The sequence below is a fragment of the Punctularia strigosozonata genome (genome assembly GCF_000264995.1).
Source record: "Punctularia strigosozonata HHB-11173 SS5 unplaced genomic scaffold PUNSTscaffold_6, whole genome shotgun sequence".
NCBI lineage: Eukaryota > Fungi > Basidiomycota > Agaricomycetes > Corticiales > Punctulariaceae > Punctularia > Punctularia strigosozonata.
In genome coordinates, this window is record NW_006767438.1 from 1553059 (window position 1) to 1575434 (window position 22376).

The window sequence follows — 22376 nt, forward strand, 5'->3', positions numbered from 1 at the left end:
TACCCCACCCCCCCCCCCGCAAAGCCTGAATGAAAGGATCCCGCGCTCTCCGCGTCGTCCCTTGCTCTCAAGAACTTCAAGAGACATCTCCAGCGATCCTCTCTAGTGATCGTGCCCAGCAAGCTGCCGACGGTGATGGTACACCGAAGCCACGCCCTGCGTCACCGGCCCTGCCGTGAGCAAGGATCTCGGTGTTTTCCAGACTGTTCTTGAGTGCAAGCATGTCTGGCGCCCGATCTGTGAGCGTTGGCGCGTCTGAGCTGCTAGATCTTATTTCGTGACCGTATGATGTTCAGGTCCGCTTCCATCGTTCGTGATTGCAAACACGCTGATGCTCTATTCTCGTATGCGACTTTTCCCAATTACAATGTATCCAGTGTATTGTAAACAGTGTTGAGGTCTGGCTCCACAACGACATGGTCGCGTTTCTTGGTCTGGCATGTTACCCTCTCTTGAAAACCATTCGATTAATGCATAGGGATATCGCAGCATCGCTTGTTCGTGAGGGAATCGGACCGGCGCTTGGCGCCACCTTCCCCGGTGCGTCTCTGCGGCGGCGAAATAAATACCACTCGTCATTGCTAATTCAAACAAGGGGAGAAATCGACGTTCGAAACTCCATAACGTTGGGTACATTCCAAGGCAACAACCCTATCGCAGGCACTAGAGTAACGTAATGTCAGTGATAAGACGCAAAAATGCGTTCCACGTCTTGGGGACGGGCTTTACTGAGCATGCAAATCGTGAATAGGTCGGTAAAGCAGGTGAACACCACTCTATGACCCTGCGTGACCGCCGTCGCGCAGTGAACCAAACGTTTCGTCAGGCAAGCCACTAGAGTGCCTTCGCGCATGGGGATCCGCAGGCCGAGCTGGGGAAGGCAGAAGTCGCCCCCAACCCACCCTTCAGGTCCACCGACGCAAAACATGAGCGTCCACAAGCGCGGGTCATCGTTCCAATCTAGATGCAGTATCTCGCTGGATCCAGCTCGGCATGCAATCGTGAAGAACGCTCCGAACATGTTGAGCCATGGACGATCCCTGAAGACATTGCCCATCTTCTGGTGGAGGACGTCGTTGCATCTGAGAGTTCGCCCGTGAGCATTTCGGAAAACGTGGACGGAGGATGAAGAAGCCACTCACAGCTGCTTCAGCTCGAATTGAGGACGAGCGTGGAAGTACAGGATGTTGTTTATCGAGGGCGCGAAGTCCTTCTGAAGGCACTCGAACATCTCGCGAATGGCATCCACCAGCTCTTCTTGGTTGGGCTGGTCCTCTTGTCTAGTGTCGGCTGTCTGTCGAGGTACGCAGGTGTAATGTGACCATACCCCTAGGTGGTATGCGTCGTCGCTTATTTTGCTCCGGTCGTCGCTCCCATTGTTTGCCTCTCCGGTTGTATTCGCCTTGGGTCCAAGAGCTATGAATTTGAGGAAGAGCGCGTATAGCTTCTGGCACTTCTCCGACGAAAAGACGTCGTCGAACACTGCGAAGGGAACCGACGAGTACTCGGCGGGTACTTTGTGCCGTTCGACACAAAAGAGTACGGAGGAATCCTTCTCGACTTCGAGCAAGGGTAGCCTGTGGGCGTCAAGATTCGGCCACAGTTCCGCGATACGTTCGCGAAGACGCTCCTTATCGTTCTTCGCCTTCATGAATGCGACGGGCCACCTCTGAAGGAGTATCTTGGCTGTGCCATGGGCGTCAGTCGAGTGATCACGGAGACCATATGACGACATCAGTACGTACTGGTCTTCCGCACCATTCGGGTCGCTATTGCCCGATTCGGACCGTCCTCGTTCACCCACTTGATCTTCGCAGCTTCTTTCGTTTCTCGCGCCCGGCCTCGCCGATTGGCTTTCTTCGGCCTTGGATCTGTACATAAGATGCTTCTCAGAAACTATCGGAGAGGGAGAGAGGAGAGAGCAGTCATGGCTGCGCACCGAGTTGCTGTAGCTTGCCGTCCACGCCTGTGTAAACATCATCCTCAACTGTCGGATCCGGACTCCCTGCAAGACTGATGAATTCTGCTACGTGGTTACGCATAGAATACTAGCTGACTCTGTCTTTTCATCGCCGCGCAGGCCAAGAAAGAATGCGTATACGTGGCGGGACAAGAACACCGACGCGGCTCGGCTACTGGTTGCTTGCCAAAGCGCGATTTGAAATTCTTGTCCCTTAATATGAGGATGTCGTTCGTAAGGTGTTGACGGACTCGCGTACGTATACCTTGCTAATGCGCCTACATCTCCGTATATGCTCCCGGCCCGTGCGTTGTTATCGTGGTTGTAGATCCTGTATCAAAAGCAAGGAGACCTCACACCCACATATCAGAGGAGACAAAGACCGCGCCTTATGTCGATATTGAAGTCCACGCAGTGAGCAATACCGAAGTCGACCATTAATATGACGCCAGAAACAAAGTCCGTCGTAATATAGGTTGACGAGACGAAGAGAAGAGCCGCACTACTGAGGCGGTAAATTGGCATGCGCACCCCTTCGGGTCTTTGCAGAGGACAGGCACGACGGAAAGCGCTTTCGTCTTGATACCTACATCATATGAGCTCGTCACCTAGGGCTTGCTAGCACATGAGTAAAACGTAGAACCGTAATGGAAACACACGAAGGACGGTGATGGCGAACGAGAGACGTACCGAAGCGTTTGCAGGCCGGGATTTTGAAGACGGCAATCCAAGATATTGGTCAGACAGAGCCAGATGACGCAAACAGGACTGAAGCCGTAGTTTCCAAGGGCCGAGTGCTGATTACTAAGGTCTGCGCGGACAACGTTCAGAGAAGAAACCGTTTTTTGGCGGGCATATATGCCACGCGAAGGGTATTCGTGGAGGATCCCAGCATGATGCTGATCGACTACCTTGTGATTGACGGGTTCTCGATGGATGACAGGGGTTAAGTGGGAAAGCTGCTTCCCTTGAGCCAGGTCGTCGTGTGGAGCAGAAGGAAAGGTTACGATGACCATGGACTCTGGGGGATAGAGGGCATCAGAAGCTTGGTGCGGTATATGGCCAGGATGAACGAGCGCGAGAGATATGGAAACCAAGTATGGAGTATAATTAGAACTCAGCGTCGCCACGTAGATGTGATTTTTTTTCCATTGATCGAACTCATTGAAAATTCGAAAAGGGTTTCCATCATTGTCTCCCCAAACAGACTCCGGATTGCGAAGGTAGCACCATCGTGTAGGACCGTACGATGTCCCTCGGAAGTCTCACTCTCGAAGAGATGCAGTAAAGCATCTGTATCTCTTTGAAGACAATCTCACTGCTTAGACTGGCACTGTTACGGTGATCGAGACGAGACACTCGTTCTTTTTGACAGAATTCGGGGCCTTGGGCTTCCTCGGTTCTCTCGTGCGGTCCAATACAGTGTGACGATGCCATTACCTTGTAAGTCGAGACTCGAGGACGATGTCGAATATGCAGATTCGGTGCAAAGGAATAGCCGACATGCGCAAGAGAACTGACCACACGACTTGCCCACATCGCAAGTGTGCCGCCGGAGATCGCCGGAGCCATGCAGGTTTCAACGGAGTCACCTTCGAGGTTGGGCCTCACTTGAATCTTGTCTGCGGCAATCATCATGCTTACCTCCATACATAATCCTGCCTCCCTTGCCTCCTCCTTTTTCCGCGGCCTCACAATCGGACGCTCTCGTCACCGTCCAGCAGTATGGCGAAAAGGCAGGGTTCTGTAATCAGCGTGACTAAATAGTGGGGGGCAATCCGGGTCCAGAACGGATGGCAAATCACACTTTTCCAAAGCCTGATGCAGTACATCTGAGTATGAAGCCAGTGAGCTATGAGTGTCGTTATGAAGTTTTCCTACACTTACCGTCTGGACCATAGGTATAAGAACATCACTCAGAAAGAGTGCAGCCTATTGGCCCCTGCATGAGCTGCACAGTCTCAGCCGTGTAGCTTGTTCTCACCAAGATGCTCCTACATGCTCGGAATCACAATTTGACTCATAATGATAAAAATATCTAGCCAACTGACCAGATAGGCAACAAAAGTGCAACAAATCACGGACAGATAACACTGGACCGATATCTCGTGACACTTGGAATCTTCCGGGAATCTTCCACAGTAAGTATATGTACACCTTGTCAATACATGTATATGAGTAGATGTAACTGTGAAATACGAGCTCACTCTTACCTGAAGATTCGTTATACCGAACAACGTTCGTGTCAAGAGTGTACATCGCCGAAGCCACCACGCCTAGGAACAGCGCACCAAACGTGTTGTTCATGGATTGAGATACCACCATGATACTCCTTCGTGCCCGGTAAGACGGAATACTAGTAGTAGGACACGGAGATCTTCTGCGGGATGGCCGTACAACACGCGCAACGGGCTAAGAGGTATTGTGGACGCTTTGCTGTCCAGGAAGGACAGCATATCGAGACTGCTCTCGGTCAGAATCTGTTGCAGGTATACAGTCCCTGATACTATCGAGGTGCCATGCTAATGAGATGGTACGATACAGCGCGGGCGGTCGATCAGTACTCCGAGTACCCTCTGTAGTCGATTCGTGACTATCGGGGCTCACCATCACCCGCAGATATCCGAGCGGGGTGCCCCTTCGGGGCTTTCTGCCCGCTCTTTCACCAAAATCCTGCATTGAAAGATTATCAGGCAGAGTCACACGGCCTCGGAGGGCTCCAAGGGTGATTCTTTGGCAGCAAACGCAAGAGGAGTATATAGACCATACTTTTGGCGAGTACAACGGGCAAGGATGCGGAAGTGGACTACATGAGCTGTTCAGCCTTGCTTGATCAACTCGGCTGCCCGCTCCGCCATCGCGACGATGACCGCGCATGGATGACCAGATACCTGCGAAGGGAAGATGGAGGCATCCATGATTCTCAACCCCTGGATCCCGTGGACTCGCAGATCAGGCCCAACCACGCTGTCGGCAGCAGATTTTCCCATCCTTGCGCTCGAGACCTACGCAATGCGTCAGCGAACGATCAGCCTTGATTATGTACATACCGGGTGGAATGGAGGCGCGCTATTCTTCCGTGCCCACTCCTTCAACTCCGTGTCAGTGACCTAGACACATTGGATCATAAGCAGGAGAAGACATATAATTGTTCTTCCCGATTACCTTGTCCGGGTCGGCGTCACCCGGCCACATGAAGTCCGACTTGTTGGTCGAGTGCGGTTTTAGATCGAGGATAGATTTGAGTGGTTCCGATCGAGCGATTCTCAGGCATAGTCGGGTTGCACGGACAACCAGGTTCAGGTCGGTCTCGCACGCGTAGTAGCTGGAGCGGATTAAGTCAGAAAGTCGCGTATGCCGTAGTGCAAATGGAAGTCACTTCGGATCGATGAGGGGCTTGTCCCAGACGCTGTTGGTCTTCAAGGTGATCCTCCCGGTGCTCTTGGGCTTCAGAGCGACAGCACCCTATAACGGTTGTCAGCGGCCTATCAGGAATGCTCGCGAGACGGCTTACCATAGTAATGCCCGTCATGCCCGCAGGAACGGGAGTGAAACCGTAATTCAGAAAAAGGGACGGCGCCCACACGATTTCGATGTCCGGAGCGTTTGGGCCAGAAGTAAGGTCTTCAACAAGACCACCCTCCGCGCCCTTGGACCCATATGGAAGACTAAGACGACTCAGGTGAAGAGTCTCGGAAATGACAGATGTACTCACTTCGAATCGTCTGAGCGAATGAACGCGGCACCGGCGCTGGCCAATGACGCCATGGGGCCTTTACCAAGCAGCATCCATTTGAACAAGGCCATAGCACCAGGGAAAGGACGAGTCAGATGATCCCAGGTATAGCCCTTCTTCGCACGAAAGCTAAGGGGGCCGCAAGAGATGTGCTAAAACCGATGAGATCAGAATACACCGCGTTCAGACTTCAACAGGATAATGAAGTTACATCAGAGAGATTCCTCCCGACGTGTTCCAACTCCTTGACAACAGGGATGCCATGGCGAGCCAACTCGTCCTGAGGTCCGACGCCAGATATGAGCAACAAATGAGGCGTTCCAATAGCTCCAGCGCAAACGATAACCTCTCGAGAAGCTCGGACGGCAAACCGTGGAGAGTTTTTGTCCTTGCGAATATGAAGACCAACGGCACGAGTCTCCCCGCCAGTAGAGCTGAACACAATCTTCTCAACAACGATTTCAGTCGCGACGGAGAGATTAGGCCGAGAGAGAACATCCTCCGTAAGATAGGCAGTGGCCGTTGAACTCCCTAACAGTGGAAATAGCCGTTAGGGCTTATTTAGGCGTAATTGAGGATCATCACTCACTGCGGCCTTTCTCATCTATAAATCCTGGAAAGTCTGTTACGCCGATGATGGACTTCCCGGTGCAGATATCGCTGTTCTGCGCGTCAGATGTTGTGGGAAATCGTGGATATATCACGAACGGATTATATGGCACTCCAAGGTTCTGGACGGTCTGAATGACGATCTTGTTCACATCCTGAAGGTATTGCACGCGGTCAAGGCACGGATATAGGTACATTAAGGACGATGCTCACGGACGATACACCGTGACGAATCTTCCAGGGGCCGGTGCGGCCGCGATCTTCCGATCTCACGTCAGAGAAAAGTGTGTTCGGACTATAGTTTTCTGCCTTGGAGAAGTATCTGTTTAACAGTGCCTTAGTAGACAAAGCAAGCATGCAAGAAAGCAACTCACGGTTTGAGATCCCCGTAGCTCCATCCCGTGGCGCCAAGCCCAACCCACTCGTCGAAATCTGTTCGCATGGAATCTGTATCGGCACTCTTACGAGTGCAGTGCATCGAAGATACCAACCTTCCTGTGCGCAGTGCTGGTAGATGAGAGCGTTTATAGCACTGGGATATGTAAGGAGGGCTATGCTCGACGTTGAATATACCACTTGACATACCTTGATCCGCCCAGAATCTTTCCTCGCGGACAATAGATCTCTCGCCCGTACATGTGCTCCTGAGGACTGTTCCAATGACGCGTATGAGCTTCGTTCGTGATGCAAGAGCATTGACATACACTGTGTCGAAACTCCAATCTGTTCCAGTGCGGAACGTTTTGGTAAATGTGAGAGGGATACGTGTCATCAAGTCTGAGTCAGAGCTGGCAAAAGACTGGCGTAGTCCAATGTGCGCTTGTACTGTATAGCGTATAAGCTCGCCCTTTGCCTGCTTCTACGAGGAGGACTGTGGTGGCAGGGTCTTCCGAGAGTCTCGACGCTAGGACGCAACCCGCTGTCCCTGCGGTAATTTCAGAACAAGAAAGAAAGCACGATGGATCGATTCGCCTCCACCGACGATTACGTAGTCATAGCTCCTCCACTGGTTGGAGCTGTCGTTGCTCGGCGACGATGTCGCATAGCGTTCTGGAGTATTCAAAAAATGCGACTGTCCGGATCCCATGGTAGGCAAAGGAGCGTAGGATGTGGTTCACCAAGCAATGCGACTGAGGTTTTCAAGGCCTGCGGGGACCCGTGCCACGAAAGGATTCCCTCTTCCATCAGACCGATCCCGAAGGGCAATGGGCGCGCGCAAGGCGCGGTGGGACACAGCGATGCCGTCGTGGCAGGCATTTCGTGGATCCATCGTACCCCGGACAGCGTTCTTCAGGGGCGAGGCGAGATGAATAGGGAAGAGCCATACATACATAGGTCGCATCCATTCCAGGAGTCACCTTCGAGGCCGACGTACTTGAGCCTCACTTGAATCTTGTCTGCGGCAATCATCCTGCTTACCTCCATACGTGATCCTGCCTCCCTTGCCTCCTCCTTTTTCCGCGGCCCCACAATCGGGCGCTCTCATCGCCGTCCAGCAGTATGGCGAAAAGGCAGGGTTCTGTCATCAGCGTGACTAAATAGTGGGGGGCAATTCGGGTCCAGCACGGATGCTGGTCAAACTGGCGCACTAGGTGTTGGAGTTCGCAAGTGGACGCGCAGCGGAGTGCCGAGAGATGAGTGTACTCACATCTGTATTGAAGACTGGTTCCATTCGGCCGGCCTTTGTGCCTACCCGAAAGCGGGTCCGACAACGGAAACCTCCTCATTGCCCCACGAAAGACGTCTCGGGCGTCACGGTCTCATGGGAATGAGGGTAGTGCCTGACCGTACTGACCCGAAAACGTGATGCTATGCTGTCTCCATTCGAGCGTGCAGGGTTGGGGCTTCTCGACAGCATTGGCGGGCTGGGCTGCCTCTGTCACTCCCTCCTCACATATATGATATTGAAGCGATGGCGGCTCATTAACTACGAGGCTTCCGACAATCTGATCCCGCCCTTCGTTGGTCATGACGAACGATTTCAGGGCTACACCTTTCAGCCCCCCACCAGCCACCCAGGGACTCTCGAGCGCGACATTTTCCGTTCCGCCGCTTGATGGGACACTCACCATTCTCCAGTGCTATGACTGGCATGCCAGCAAGTCTTCGAAGCACCCTCTCTTTGTATATGCCGAAGAGGATCACACGACGAAGACTCTTTACTGGCCGGACGTCGTTCACGCAAGCCACCGCGCCGGTCGCATCATTCGCGACCACGTCGGTAGCAAGTCCAAGAAACCCGTAATCGCCATCTTGTCCGGCACAGGTCAGTGGTTCTACTTCTACCCGCATCGGACAATCGAGCGCTGAGTACCGGATGCTAGACATGATCACCTACTTTGCCTGCTGCTTGGGAATTATGCGCGCCGGATGTACCGTATTCCCGATTTCTCCGAGAAACTCTGCCCCTGCGGTACGCGCAATGCGCTCTACAGGCGTTCAGGACGAGCTGAGACATATACTTACAGCTCGCCCATCTGCTCTCCTCTGCTCGGGTCGATCACGTTCTGCTCGGCTCCGAGAGCGTGTTCTCTCAACTCGCCACCGCCGCGACTTCATTGATGCCACAGGATTCGGTGCCCTCAACCTCGCTCATACCCAAGTTCGAGGACCTGTACCTATCATCAGACCCTTGCGAACCTCTTCCTGATCCCGACGTCGGCCCCGACGATCCGGTATATATACTACATTCCTCAGGTACTGCTCATTTCAAGCTTCTCTGTCGACTACTGACAGCCCGGCGATCGTTAGGATCAACGGCGTTCCCCAAGGTCATCACCTGGACGCATTTCTTCATGATCAAGGTTGCGGGCATTCCGGGTAAGCTCTCCGCGGGGGGACGAAAGTGTACGGTCCGGTTGCTGATCGATGTTTTTGCAGCATTGGGAGAGATCGACTTTGCTGGGCTCACGCTCGGCTGTCACTCCGTGCCCATGTTTCATGGCTTGGGCTTAACGATCTTGCTCTGGGCGGTGAGCAGTGCCGGTTGGTACCTCGCGCGCCCGGCGATGCTGAAAGACAGTCGCGGTAGCCGGCTTGCGGCTTCGTGATTAGCGCCTTCCCGCCTCGATCTCCGGCGATCCTTCCCACTCCAGATCGCGTCATCCAAGGCGCCATGCACACGAAGTCCGAAATCGTGTTTTCGGTGCCGTCCTTTATAGAGGTTCGACCACCGTTCCCTCGTCTCTTGATGATGAATGACGCCACGTTCCAGGCTTGGCTCGAGTATCCCGCTTATGTGGAGTACCTCGCGGGGATAAAAGGTGTCGTGAGTAGAGACTGCTATCCATCCAGGAGTATACACTTAAACTCTTTTGGCCAGCTTTACGGAGGAGGTCCCCTCAGCAAGGCAGTGGGAGACGCTTTGACCGAGAAAGGCGTGTCCATATACACGCTCTACGGAAGGTAAGCTCGTCGTATGCATCAGGCAGCCTCGCTGACGAGAGAAGCACGGAGACGACAGTGGTGAACGTCATCCTTCCCAGTAGGTCGCGGATGCACGTAGTGTCCTTGAGACGGCCTGACAAGGAGCTCAGGAGATCGACCCGGTTTGGACTGGCAGTACTTCCGGTTCAGCAAGCACGTCAAGCCGCACCTCGTCGAGAATGGCTTTGGACAGGTGGAGATGGTGCTAGTCGTACGTGGAATGTCTCTTCCTGCCGCGGCGCGTTCTTACCCGAAAATCGTAGGGAAACCCGTTGTCCGTTCCCATGATAACGAACACAACGGTACAGGGCGTAGATGCGTACGCTACTGGGGACCTGCTCGAAAGGCACCCCACGAAACCCGACCTGTGGAAGGTATTCGGCCGGGCCGACGATCAGATCATGCAGAGCACCGGGGAGAAGGTTAATTCCATCTTCCTCCGGTCCGCGTTCGATACACTCACTGCCTACAATTGTCCAGACTAATCCAGGGCCGCTTGGTTGGCACACATTTTCTCATTTCGTGCGCCATGCACTTATATCCGTTTCAGAGGCAATTCTGAATCAAGACCCCCACGTCGCCGCGGCGGTCATGTTCGGTCGGGAACGTTTCCATGCTGGCGTCATAGTCGAGCCGATACAGCAGGAGAGATTCGATCCTGATGAGGCTAAGCTTGCCGAGTTCCGAAACAAGATTTGGTAAATGGGCGCCCCGTCTCACCATGGAAATGGAGCTCATGCAGCTAATCACGCATCTGCACGCAGGCCGAGCGTGGAGCGCATGAATCAGTTCGCCCCTCAGCACTCGCGCATCTTCAAAGAGGCAAGGATCGTCTAGCTGTAGTTTATGAGCCCGCGCTGACCGACGCTGTAGATGATCCTGGTGGCCTCGCCGAAGAAGCCCTTCGTTTACTCTGCCAAGATGACGGTCCGGCGGCAGGGGGTCCTCGCCGAGTACGAGGTCGAGATCGACTCGGCCTATGCCGCCCTCGAAGAATCTACGCAACTCGAAATCCAGGCGCCCGCCAGCTGGTCGGATGAAACGGCGGCTATTTTCTTACGATCTCTGGTCAAGAACACGCTCAAGCAGGGAATATCTGACGAAGATAACCTCTTCGAACACGGCTGCGACAGGTACATCGTCATTGGTCATACCGCCGCGTATCTTAATTCTTATCGAATACATCAGCCTTCAAGCGACGTGGATCCGGAACACCTTGCTCCGCGCCTTGCGACAAACCACGGGTCTCGACACCCGATCTGTATCGTCCAGCCTGGTGTATCAGCACCCTTCGATCCGTGCTCTCACTTCGTTCGTGGTGACCTTCGCTCGCGGGGCGCCGTCAGCGGCATCCGATACTCGCACCGTCGTCGATGCGATGACTCGCTTGGTGGACGTGCACTCTTGTAATCTTCCTGCCAGTAACCCGGCACATCCACGCGCGAGTGAAATCCATGTCGTCATGTTGACTGGTACAACGGGGAACCTGGGAGGCGAGATATTGTTGGCCCTTTTGGAAGATCCATCCGTGGAACGGATTTATGCGTTCAATCGTAGCGGACCCGGTCACAAGTCCCTCCTCGAGAGGCAGGAGGCGGTACTTCAGACGCATGATCTAGATCCAGGGGCTGCGCGATCGTCGAAAGTGACGCTGTTGACCGTGGACTGGGGTCGTGCGGACTTCGGGCTGAGTTCGGAGACCCTAACGGAGGTGAGGGTAGCCCCCAGGCTTCCGTGACCGTCGCTAACGTTGCGCACATCGCAGATCCGCAACTCCGTGACCCACGTCATTCATAACGGTGAGCCAGTAGTCGTCTGTCTCTGCCTGACTCGCTGAACGAGATGACGCCCAAGCATGGAACGTGCACTTCGGGGCGGGCTTGCCGTCCTTCGAGGCGAATGTCCGCGGCTTGCGCAACCTCATAGATTTGTCGCTCTCCTCCGGTGCACAGTTGTGCTTTGTCAGCTCCATCGGGGTGGTCAGTGGTGCGTGTATGACACACCCGCTTAATCATTGCGCTCACCTCAGCGTCTAGGGGAAGGAGTTACAGAGCCGATCCAAGAGACGCATGTCGACGCGTCAGTGGCCTTGAGTAACGGTTATACGCAATCCAAATGGGTTGGAGAGCGCCTTCTCCAGATTGCCTCAGAGAAAAGTGGCCTGAGTGCAGTGACGATTCGCGTTGGACAGCTGTCGGGGGCAAAAAACGGCGCATGGAAGACGTACGCCATTCGTTATTGCTCACTTGCTAGGCTTCTTACACATCCCCTTAGCACCGAGTGGCTTCCTGCGCTTGTGAAGTCGTGTCAACAGCTGGGCTGCATGCCATCTATGCAACAAGTAAGGTTCTATTCCATGCCATATAACGTTGCTTTGACGTGTCTGCCGTTTCGTTATAGAACCTCGCTTGGTTGCCTCTCGATATCGCAGCCCGTTGCATAGCGTCTATGCGCAAGGCTTCTCCCGGTGTTGTTCATCTCGTACATCCCCGTCCGGTCCCCGCTTCGTCCGTCTTTCGGGCCATCGCGAACTTTCTTAATCTCGACACCGTGCCATACGATGCGTGGCTCAGCAAACTAGAAGGCGCTACGGATCCTTCGACCACTCCTGCTCTCATGCTGTTGGATTTTTTCAAAAAGGAGTGGAAGGAACCGAGGCTCTCGATGGAGCGTGCTTACGAACAATGCGACTTCCTGTCGGATACAACGCGGATCCGTGATCTGGGGCCGGAGGAAGCGGTGAAGTGGATCGCCTTTTGGAAGCGCGTTGGTTTTCTTTCCGCTTAGGCGAAGTCGGCGCGAATGGCACTCAGTGACTTGTATGATATCACGCAGAGGTGTATACAATTAGTGGATCAGATGTCTATCAATTGCGCACAATCGTGAACGGGTGGCCATCGGCGCATCACAGAACAGCTGGAGGAGAGGGCATACCACGGTGTGCATCGAGACTTGAGACACGGAGCCTTATCCGGCAACTCCAGTGATATTTGGACGGCACGTGGACAGCAAGTGATATCTGATCGTAAGGCAGAATCGAGCAAGGTGACATGCACAACACAGAAGCCTGAGACCATAGAGCTAGGATCCTTCGGAGAAAGACCTGCTCAGCAGGAGAGCGCACCGAGCAGGAGTTGGCGGACTTGATTGATCTTGAGGTGAGTTCGTTGGTTCAACGGTGGCGAGATGTGGTGTAGACGGAGAATTGTGAAAACCGTGGATTCTGGATAGACAGCATCGGCGAGATAGCCGGCATGACCTAACGCAACGAGCAAGGAGCACAACGAGGGTGCGAACGTGGTCGCTCAAGTGCAGGTTTCAGAACGGAACAAGCTCACCAAAGACCAGAGTCGACAAACATCTCAGCCAGATATTGTGAGCGCATGATGAGCCTCTCGACAATCTGCAGACAATCAGGGCATGTTTCCCGCGCCCGACGACGACCCTCGGGGCAATCAATCCGACATTCGCGCTCGACCGAAGCGAGTTCAGGTAGTGTTTTCAGAGGAATAGAGAAAATCGGACTGGACTGGAAGGGGCCCATGATTGCAGAAGATGGTGAGGATACCGCATCAGAACGATGCGAGAGATCGAGTCACTGATGGCGGCGATCATAATGAAAACCGCCGCAGCAATGCCAAATTGCCAACCGCCGTGCAGCACCACAGAGAGGAAAGGTACCTCCAAGACGATCTCCTCGAAGCAGGCTGAGTACGGGCCAAAGTGGGGTATGCGGACCGGTATCGCGATAGTCACGGAGAACACGAAGGCGTGATGGAAGATCGCCAGAGATTTCATGAATATGCTCCCTCGATGAGACATGGCCTCCGTTTCGTCCGAGGTACATATTGGCAGGCTCACGAAGATAGACATCGACGATCCTGTTAACAGAAGCACAGACGATATGCGTGAGATGTGGGAAATTCTAGAACCAGTCCCGTCAGCGTTGAAGTTGTGCGATGTGGCGAGTAGGTAACGCACAAAGCGTTCCGTGTGCCAAACTGTAGCGCATCGGCGGCGCGGAGGGTGCCTGCGACGTCACCCATTACCGTCGGTACGTGTGCCACGAACAGGTCGTACTGCGCTCCGTCGCCTGTGCTGGGCACGCTTTGGATCTCTTCGAGGCCAAGGGGAGATCCTGATCATAACACCATCAGTTGCGCTGATTAAACACAAGAAAAAAGAGGGGAAAACGCACCGAATGCCGTGAAAGCGGGAGCGATCGCGTAGTGTTTTCAGGGGAATAGAGAAGATCGGACTGGACTGGAAGGTAATCAATAAAAAGGGGACGTCGATGTGACGCATGCAACACGGGCGGAGGTAGGTTCCGGAACCTACCTCCGCCCGTGCGTGGAGCAAGGGATCCCTTGCTCCGCGCACCCCTGACGAAAGGATGCGACGCGCGTGGCAACATTCCCACCAATACAAAGCACGCCCCACGGTCAGAAGAGGGCTTGATCCGAACCCAGTCCGACCACGTCTTACACCAGGGTGCACGGATCAACGCAAGTACCGCCAAACCTCAGATCATAATCAATTTCTTATGTCAATGCAGCGCCTTCTCCGATGCACCATACCTACCGGGCTCGTCGAGCTACGCTTGCCCCGCCTCCGATGGATAGCCATGCGTTGGAATGGATTGCATAATCCCCAACCACGTGTCAATTTCATATCTTCGACACCACGTCGACGCACTCAGCTTCACCGAACAATGAACACCTGTCTTCATTCACTCGCGCGGACAGGATGGATGCACTCTCGCCAGGATCAGGGGCACGGGCCCTGGTAGAGTCACACACCTGCCTGGGCTCGCCCGGGCAGGATAGGACGGGAGAAGGGATGTGCGTCTATAGCGGCTGTGCCCACCGTTGCAAGATGAACTCCTGGACGTCCTCGTGTGCCAACAACTTCCATCTTGTATAGCCAATATCTTTCAATCTTGAAGTACCCTTCTCGCAACCCCAATGACGATCACGCGAATGATGAATGTGCTTGGTGAGCCAACGTGCCTTATCGCCATACGATACGACACTCATCGGTTCCGCCCCTAGCTGCTGAGGTTCTCCGAGCGCAGCACTGTACGCTGCGCATCGCACGGACTATTTAAGACCTGAATGGTAACGCTCCCGCTTGGCTTGAACGATGACCACATGATGGCCGCCTTTTGGTACGTAGCGCAGCTTCTAATCATACTATGTGGGCGATGACCGACTGTTTCTCACCTTCAGTTCGTTCCAGACGTACACATGTCCCTACCAAAGCCAGAGCTCTCTCGGAGTACCAACGAATACCATCCCCGAACCAGCGTCCTGCATCCGCTTGAGGCAAACTCCCCCCACCTATGGCAGACCAAATCCAAGATCACGTCCATTTCGCGCTGCAGAGTTTTTTCTTCCATCCCCACTCCTGACTGCCGTCTGTGATTGTAGTGCAGGCTATGAACCATCATCCACTCTTTGACACGAAGAGACGATAGATACCGCTTTCAAGAGCCACCTTCGAGCTCTTGCATTTATCCACTAGTCTTGCATCTATGTCACACTGTGAGGACGCCTTCTCTCCGATCCTTCTCACACACCAACAACCATCGAGGAAAGTTCCGGCCTCCTCGCCTACCCTTCTACCTCATACGACAAGATATCGCGCTTCGTCTTCGACCTGACCGACATTCCTGCTCGCAACCGCAGGGACACGCCATTCAGCTTGGTCAGGGCTTGGCCATCGTGTTGTTTCGTCGTTGGTGCTCCAAACTCGGTTTTGATTCGCACCGGAGGATTTCAGCCGCGAGTTGGCTGGGAAATCCCGCCAAAACCGCGTCGAAGAGTTTCCCACGTCATGGCGCTACGATGAACTTCAGTATATGGACCTATTCGGCGCGATGATCCTTGTTACGCTCGTCACTCCCTCCCACCTTGCCGTCTGTTTCCACTTCGCCTCCATACCCCTCCCGATCATCATCCTACGCGACATGCAACCATTCTTCCCCAAATGTTATGCTGCAGATATTTCTTGCCGCCATGTTCCCTGCTCGATATTGGTACGATCTTGTCCAGTCCTGAGATCGAAGTTTTCGAGGGCGGGGAGCAAGGTTCTTGAAGCGTGGAGGTAGTCATGCCACCGAGGCCGCTGCTTCCAGCGAGGGTCGGAGGGATATCAAGTTTCGTAGACGTCGGTTGTAGCCACGGCGCCAACGCGAGCCCTGTCGTCCTCGACTCACGCCGTCCTTCGTTTGGTGTCCTGGCTAAAGTAACCCAGGACCTTACTGCCCCGTTTCTCATCTCCCTTTGTCGTACCCAAGCACCGACTTCGGCTTTGTTCTCTCCCGTTCTCACGATGTCCCGACGTCCCTGCGTTCAGGACGGCGTTCGTCGAGTGATGCGAGCCATTGAGGTCACCTGCACCTGCCTTCCCGTCGGCCGGATGCATCCTATCGTCGGTACCTCACACACCCTTCGCACGACCTGCCCCGTTGCGCGTCCTCGCCAGATCTCGCGTAACATTGTTCGCTAGTCAAGCATCTTCCCGTCGAAGTTTCTGTCGATGGTACGCACAAAGAGCGCGCTCCCTCGATGCGCTCTTTGGTTAAAATTGACCTGGATACCCCTGAGTAAGTCATTATCAAACCCTCAATATGTTGGTTCCGCTGACGTCGTTTTCGTCGTTCTTTCAGAGTTACACTATGCCACTCGTCATCCCCAAACCACTCCGTCGGACCTGATGGGCTCCGAGGATGCGATGTGGGGGATTTGCGTACTCCTCCTCTACCTCTCATATCATTCCGAACTCTGCTATTCTGTGCCGGGGGACGAGGGCCTCACCATCACGCTCCTGCTTGTGCGCCTTCAACGGGAACCTCACCACGCACCTTGTTACTTCCCGTCGTCTTACCCACAGCGCGTATTCGGCTGCTTCTTCCCTCCTCAAACCGCTTCAGTCCCTCATGGGCCAATGGAACCACACCCGAACGAATCGAGGGAAGGCAATCAATTGGCCCGAACCCAGTTCACCCGGCTGAGATTCATCAGCTGGCCTACGAGCATTTTTCTCATGCCCCTCTGTCAGCTCGTATAGGTAGCGGTCATCGCGCCGTTTCAACCGCGCGACCGGATGAGCTTGTTGCGGATGCTGGAGGTGGCGTTTCACCCCCGATGTGACCTGTTGCAACTTCGAGGAACGATGTCCGTGCTCTCCATGTCATCATGCGCCTGCAAGAATTTGAAGGGCATCGTGGGCAGAGGGCGAATAGTTTGCCTCCATATATTCTCCACCTTCGCTGAAGATCTGTACCTCTTGCGCCCAAACGGACGCCACATCAAGGTACCCAGCTTGCCTAAACATCACCTCGCTTCCGCTTCCGCGGCAGGCTGCCTCAAGGCTTGCTCGGTTCTCCCAGCTAGATTGTGGCGTGCGATGTAGCCTTCCCCATCAGTGCTTGGCACTGCGCTGTCGGTTTTCACCCCTCCTCTCGCTGTCCTCGACCATGAGATGGTGACTACGAACTCAGGACAAGTTGCGAACGTCACCAACAGGGATCATGACTCATGTTACAGCTCGCAGAGCCATGCTTAGCCACGATATAAGGTCAGCTTAGTTGAAGCCTAGGTCAAGCTTGAAGAATCGACAGGCGGGCGAGAACGTCTCATCGGTCCGGACGCTGCGTGTTACTCATCAGATCTGCCTAGTAGAGATACGTCCTTCGGAGCTCTTGGCTGTCATCCCCTCCAGCGACCCTTGCTTTTTTCTTCTCGCCGACCCTTCGTTCTACTCCAAGCCTTTTCCGGGGCTGGGTGCAGCAGTCCGCCCGTGAGTGCATATGACTGTGCCCCGACAGCGTGCGCTCCAGCCATTCCCTATGAGTCAGCATCAGCCCTGCAAGGCGGTCCCGTCTTTCGAGTGTGAGACCCGTGAGATTACTATCTACGGTATGGCACTAGTGTGCGCGTCCACATACGGTGCGCCCACATGAAGGCAGGCAGAAGCTGTCGCTGTGATGAGTGTCTTGAACGAATCTGTCCTTATTGTGCCGGTTTGTCCAGCCTTATCTGGTGCAAGACGAGACGACGTCAGAGGTGAGAGGTGAGCTTGGAGCCTCCATTGTGTGCTCTTGCGTCTTGTCGGGGGTGACTTCGTCGTACGCAATCATCAACCAACTCAAATCAGACGGGTACACCGGAATAACAATGTGATCACTCGTGGTTTGGCAGATGCGGTCACATCCGCCCTATGGTACAAACATCAATCCTTAATCTGCAGCGCTTCAGGCATGAGCTCACGCTCGTGGCCCTGTCCGGCACTGCCTCGTGAAAGTGGATGGGTGCTTGTAGCGCGTCTGGTTATAGCGAAATTATTGAGTCCTGCACCGTGGTGGATAAGGCAAGCGCATGCTTTTGATGCTTAGCACGAAATACTCGTAGTAGCCCAGAGCAAGTAGTGTCCCTCGGGATCGATCGATAAAGGTCAATGTTATGAAATGTTATCAAGCATATTCATAAATTTCATAAATGAGGGGATACATGTATGCAACGGTTGACACCAACACGGGTGCAACATCCCCAACACCGTCAAACGGGAATCAAGTCATGCCATGATACTCATGCAGTCGTCAACGCGGTATCCGGTTTTTTTATGTCAATGGTCGTTTTGCCATATGTCGACGTGGGGGATAGTTCATAGTTGTCATAGACGCGTGTATTCTTGGAAGAGGAAGGATAAGCTACTGGATGCTGGCCATATCCGAGGAATTTTACCTACCTCCGTGACATGCACGGTGACAGGTAATCTCTCACTGTGGCTTGAGAAGAGTGGAGGTTGAGTGTAGCATTTTCGCCTAAGGAAGGCCCGAGAGTTAAGCCTGACTGCGCGTTAGGACATGGAATGGCGCTGGAACAAGGTGCATACGAACATCGCAAAGAAGCTGTTGACGTAGAGTTTTGACATCAAGATTATTAGGGCGAGGAAGATCATGTTGCCAGGCATAACAGAATACTGGATCATCGTGAGAAGTGCAGCTACATATATAGGAGAATGAAACAACACACAGTTATCAGGATGGAAACGGACAGTGTGCTGTCAGAGTTAGCCTCACCATCAGTATATCACAGTGAGGTCGGAGTGCTTTACCTGGTCAGAAGTCCTGTAGCAAATATCCAATACATGAGCGTCTCGATTGTGGATACTGTCCTATGAGTCTTTCATCAATGAAAGGGTGTCTCAATGTTAATATTGTGTGACGTGCCGTGGAAATTCAGTTTTTGAGCGATACAGATAATAGCATAAAATCAAGGATATTGTTGTATCATAGCCTGCGGCAATGGCAAAGTCCGCGTATATTGAACGCTTCGGTAATTATATCAGTATGAAATTGACAGAGTGAATGTTTGATGTCACCCTGATAATAATCTCCTTGAAATCAGACCACATGAGCTCTTGTGTGCTGCGGAAGCTGGTCAGATTCGTCTAGTGATAGAGGAAGCCGCGAACCTGACGTAAACGGAGACTGGGGCATGGAATGTCAGTAGTAATGTACTTTATGGGATGTCACCCACATAATGAGTTAGCTAAATCGGTAGGTGACAGCTTAGTTATAGGGTGCAGATAAGATACGGGTAACATACCCCACAATCCTGTCATGGCTATGCACTAAAATGGCAATACACTTATTTTTGAATCGGATTACAATTACAGTAGCACGTACAAGGATTATTGGGATCACACGATCGGTAGATCTCACTGTGAACATGAGTAGATATAATGTCAATGAGCTGAGACCTCTCCAAAGTGTCACTTACGTAGCCATATGCGCCACGTATACAGACTCTGGACCAACGTGACGAGCAGAATTGTCAATATAAGCTGAAGCTAATAAGCCCATTAGTATGTACTTTTCGGAACGTTGTATAGAGTTACCCGCATGCTCCTGCAACATAAGGTTACCACGGATATGCAGTCTGTGGTATTAACTCTCACCAGGTGACAGCATTGAGAGCCGCTCCGTCGGAGAAGCTGATGATGATGTAGTAGTAGACGGAGTGCACAGTCAAGGCAAGGATCATTGTATCGAGAGACCAGAGTATAGCCACCTATATTGCGTGTAAGTGTGCGTAGAATACGAGGACTGAGAGATAGTATGCATATCGCGGAGTACTCAACTGTAAGCTTATGAAAGTGAGAATCGCGTGGGAAGAGGTTGTAGTAGATGTACATCTTGTTGCATTTGGTGAGCAACTTGCGCATTCTCTTCGTAGAGCATACCTGTAGCGTGGCCGTCCCTAAAAATCTTTTATTACTCGTTATAAATTTGGTACCAAAGTTGAACATCAAATTTGCATCTCACAGGGTGGAAACAACGGTACCAATGAACAGCATTCCAAAGGTAGTATTGATGTTTGTAGATTGGGCCATAGAAGATAAAACCTGGAGCGTACTCAGAAATAGATGTGGAGCTATGGAGGACAACAACTTGTGCATGTCGGAGGATAGCAGTAGGCTACTTATATAAACGCATAGCAAGGTTCATGGCAGTTCACGTGTCATGCACCTTCGGGATGAATGACAGGCTCATAGCTGTGTTCAGTCTCCATATTCGAAGTCAGTAACAAAATTAGCTTGGTCTGATGCGATGGTGCTAGAACGAGCTATTAAGTCAACGAATACGGTGGATAAGGATGTAGAACGTCTTCTGAGACCGGTTTCACGTTTGAATGTGTCGAGCTGCGAGCATTTGCCTACGCGTTTATCTCATTAACGAGAGATAGTCCAGAAAGCTCGCGTACACCGGACTAACCAATCCTCGTTACAACTTTTATTGTGGTCTGAAAGCAGTGTAGAAACTTTATTATAAGGCAAAGCATCGGAAGTACAAGAAAATCGATCAAGAAATGTCATAAATTTGTAGGCAGTCATTCTCTCATAATCATGACAGTATTACAAATATGATCTGAGCATACATGGAGCGGCAATTGCAGGGCCTTTGCGCTGGCAGCAGTGCTGTACGCTTTTGCTGGTATCAGACGAGAAGTAGCCCCGAATCATCGTAGGTGCGGGGTTGTGCGATTCCGAACTGGGATGTTATCATAGGCCATACCCAATACCGCTGAGTGAGACCCACATATAGACCCCGCACCGTGCTATCAGTTAACTCAGGGAAATATCAGAACCACTGTATAATCCGCATGCTGCAAGATCCGTATGAGTGTATATGTTTGTAATAGCGGACACTGCCCGATCCTCACTTCTCAGAACACCATCCCGGAGAATTCTCGTGCGTGCATCACTACGGAGTTGCGCTGTAAAGCACTGTATTCAGCTGCACGGCCCCAGTCTGATCATGCAGCTCACGCCTTCATCTTGACGAGGAAGGCAAGGACACGTACATAGATGGTCATGTGATGAAATGCGGGAACCAATCTCTGCCTCGTTGTGCGGATACGGTCAGGTTCTAACTACTTCCGGAATGTGCCGCCGTCTTCGCGCTCCGCTTCCAGATGCAACTTCAGCCCAGGCGATGATGAAGGCGATGCTTAACAAGGGCTTGCACCGTTTTGCTTCCACGGAAGTGCTCTACAAAATATACGGGTTGTGCACTCGGCATCCAGCTATTCGGATGTCGTGCCATTGCGCGCTTGGCCTTGTACTTGCCTTTGTGGCTGTTTTTTCGCCAGTGCGGCAGTACGTAGCAATCTTTGGCACATTTTGGGACGTCGTTGTGGACTCCGGACCAACATCGTTCACCCATCTGACGTTCGCAGCTTCTCGGTCTCCCAACCCCGGTCCCATCAATTGGCCTGTTTCGGCACTGAATTTTAGGTTGTCGATAAGATGTTTCTCGAAAACTGTCAGAGAGAGAGAGAATAGTCACACACACCCTCCTAGTTGCTGCAGCTCAGCGCCAATTATCGTAAAAATACCAAAACCCTCATTGCAACGGCAATTTCCGGTCGGTGGTATGATGTTGATGCGTTAGACATGTTCTCGTTACCGCACGGTGCAATTTCCTTTAGTGCTATCACCCATGACTCATGATCATATGATTTACGAGCGAGACAGAACGTTGTGTAGTGCCATGTTCCACCCCGGGGCCCCACAGCGCCCGCAACGCGGCGGAGATATAGCATCAGAAGGCTCAATAGGGGGGCGCTAAGTACTGAATCTGGCGGAGATTCTGTTGCTGGCCACAACGGTGCAGCACCGACGTAATACCTTCTTGTGGTGGTGCACTGTGAGTGGCAGGCCATTGCGTGAATGCTCAGGGCACCCACATCGCCATGCTAACCCTAACCCTAACTACGTCCGCTTGCGTGCCCCGTCGATTCTCGATAGTGGCAAGTTATCTATCAACGTGAGTAAAGTGGCGCCAAGCGCCGCATTCCGACTCCCCCGGGGGGGGGGGGGTCATGGGAAAGCGGTTGATCGGGCCGGATAACGATCGATCGGCGATCGATCGGCCAGTGAAGCCAGATACAATGTAGCGCAATGTATACGCGCGAATGATAGGAAATAATATGGGATGTAGGCTTGTGCCTATTTTGGCTGGCGCAATCAGGTTTATCTACAGTACAATCAGCAGTAGCTCTGATTCATGAAGGTGAGCTCCCATGTCCGNTACTAATTGGATCACAAGAAAGCGCATTAGACTAGAAAATAGTT

At 52.8% G+C, this 22376-nt stretch overlaps 5 protein-coding genes across 5 annotated transcripts; 1 reads left to right on the plus strand and 4 right to left on the minus strand.

Annotated features, from left to right (window-relative positions):
• Positions 1 to 781: 781 nt before the first annotated feature.
• On the minus strand, positions 782 to 1033 carry PUNSTDRAFT_31691 (uncharacterized protein; the record flags this gene model as incomplete). Its single annotated transcript, XM_007383837.1, has 1 exon — positions 782 to 1033. A coding segment is annotated over one exon (252 nt), but the record flags the coding sequence as incomplete, so codon positions are not given.
• A 3433-nt stretch (positions 1034 to 4466) lies between these two features.
• PUNSTDRAFT_113673 (GMC oxidoreductase) lies at positions 4467 to 7392 on the minus strand (the record flags this gene model as incomplete). Its single annotated transcript, XM_007383838.1, has 16 exons — positions 4467 to 4482; positions 4790 to 4965; positions 5011 to 5070; positions 5126 to 5285; positions 5340 to 5425; positions 5475 to 5628; positions 5676 to 5848; positions 5908 to 6227; positions 6286 to 6356; positions 6405 to 6460; positions 6519 to 6627; positions 6680 to 6737; positions 6797 to 6837; positions 6891 to 6978; positions 7132 to 7230; positions 7263 to 7392. 16 exons carry the CDS (start codon positions 7390 to 7392, stop codon positions 4467 to 4469), a joined length of 1797 nt encoding a protein of 598 aa, XP_007383900.1.
• An 881-nt stretch (positions 7393 to 8273) lies between these two features.
• PUNSTDRAFT_67569 (acetyl-CoA synthetase-like protein) lies at positions 8274 to 12518 on the plus strand (the record flags this gene model as incomplete). The annotated part of the gene is made up of 21 exons (XM_007383839.1): positions 8274 to 8571; positions 8630 to 8718; positions 8774 to 9002; positions 9057 to 9125; positions 9186 to 9277; positions 9337 to 9468; positions 9520 to 9573; positions 9628 to 9710; positions 9755 to 9789; positions 9842 to 9942; positions 9995 to 10153; positions 10212 to 10230; positions 10282 to 10429; positions 10496 to 10562; positions 10605 to 10864; positions 10920 to 11442; positions 11497 to 11530; positions 11586 to 11723; positions 11768 to 11954; positions 12006 to 12072; positions 12132 to 12518. The coding sequence occupies 21 exons, from the start codon at positions 8274 to 8276 to the stop codon at positions 12516 to 12518; spliced, it is 3171 nt and encodes a 1056-aa protein (XP_007383901.1).
• A 714-nt stretch (positions 12519 to 13232) lies between these two features.
• Positions 13233 to 14357, minus strand: PUNSTDRAFT_134371 (uncharacterized protein; the record flags this gene model as incomplete). Its single annotated transcript, XM_007383840.1, has 3 exons — positions 13233 to 13656; positions 13713 to 13869; positions 14309 to 14357. The coding sequence occupies 3 exons, from the start codon at positions 14355 to 14357 to the stop codon at positions 13233 to 13235; spliced, it is 630 nt and encodes a 209-aa protein (XP_007383902.1).
• PUNSTDRAFT_52549 (uncharacterized protein) lies at positions 14315 to 15175 on the minus strand. Its single transcript, XM_007383841.1, has 3 exons — positions 14960 to 15175; positions 14783 to 14898; positions 14315 to 14726 (listed from the first exon to the last, which is right to left on the minus strand). Exons 2-3 carry the CDS (start codon positions 14881 to 14883, stop codon positions 14579 to 14581), a joined length of 249 nt encoding a protein of 82 aa, XP_007383903.1. The 5' UTR covers positions 14884 to 14898; positions 14960 to 15175; the 3' UTR covers positions 14315 to 14578.
• Between the last annotated feature and the right edge of the window lie 7201 nt (positions 15176 to 22376).

Excerpts from the sequence above, each read along its gene's own strand:
- PUNSTDRAFT_52549 (XM_007383841.1), bottom strand. The coding sequence starts at position 14,883 with ATGTGGTCATCGTTCAAGCCAAGCGGGAGCGTTACCATTCAGGTCTTA. Across the intron at positions 14,727-14,782 it reads CGCTCGGAGAACCTCAGCAG|CAAGCACATTCATCATTCGC; the intron begins CTAGGGGCGGAA and ends ACGTTGGCTCAC.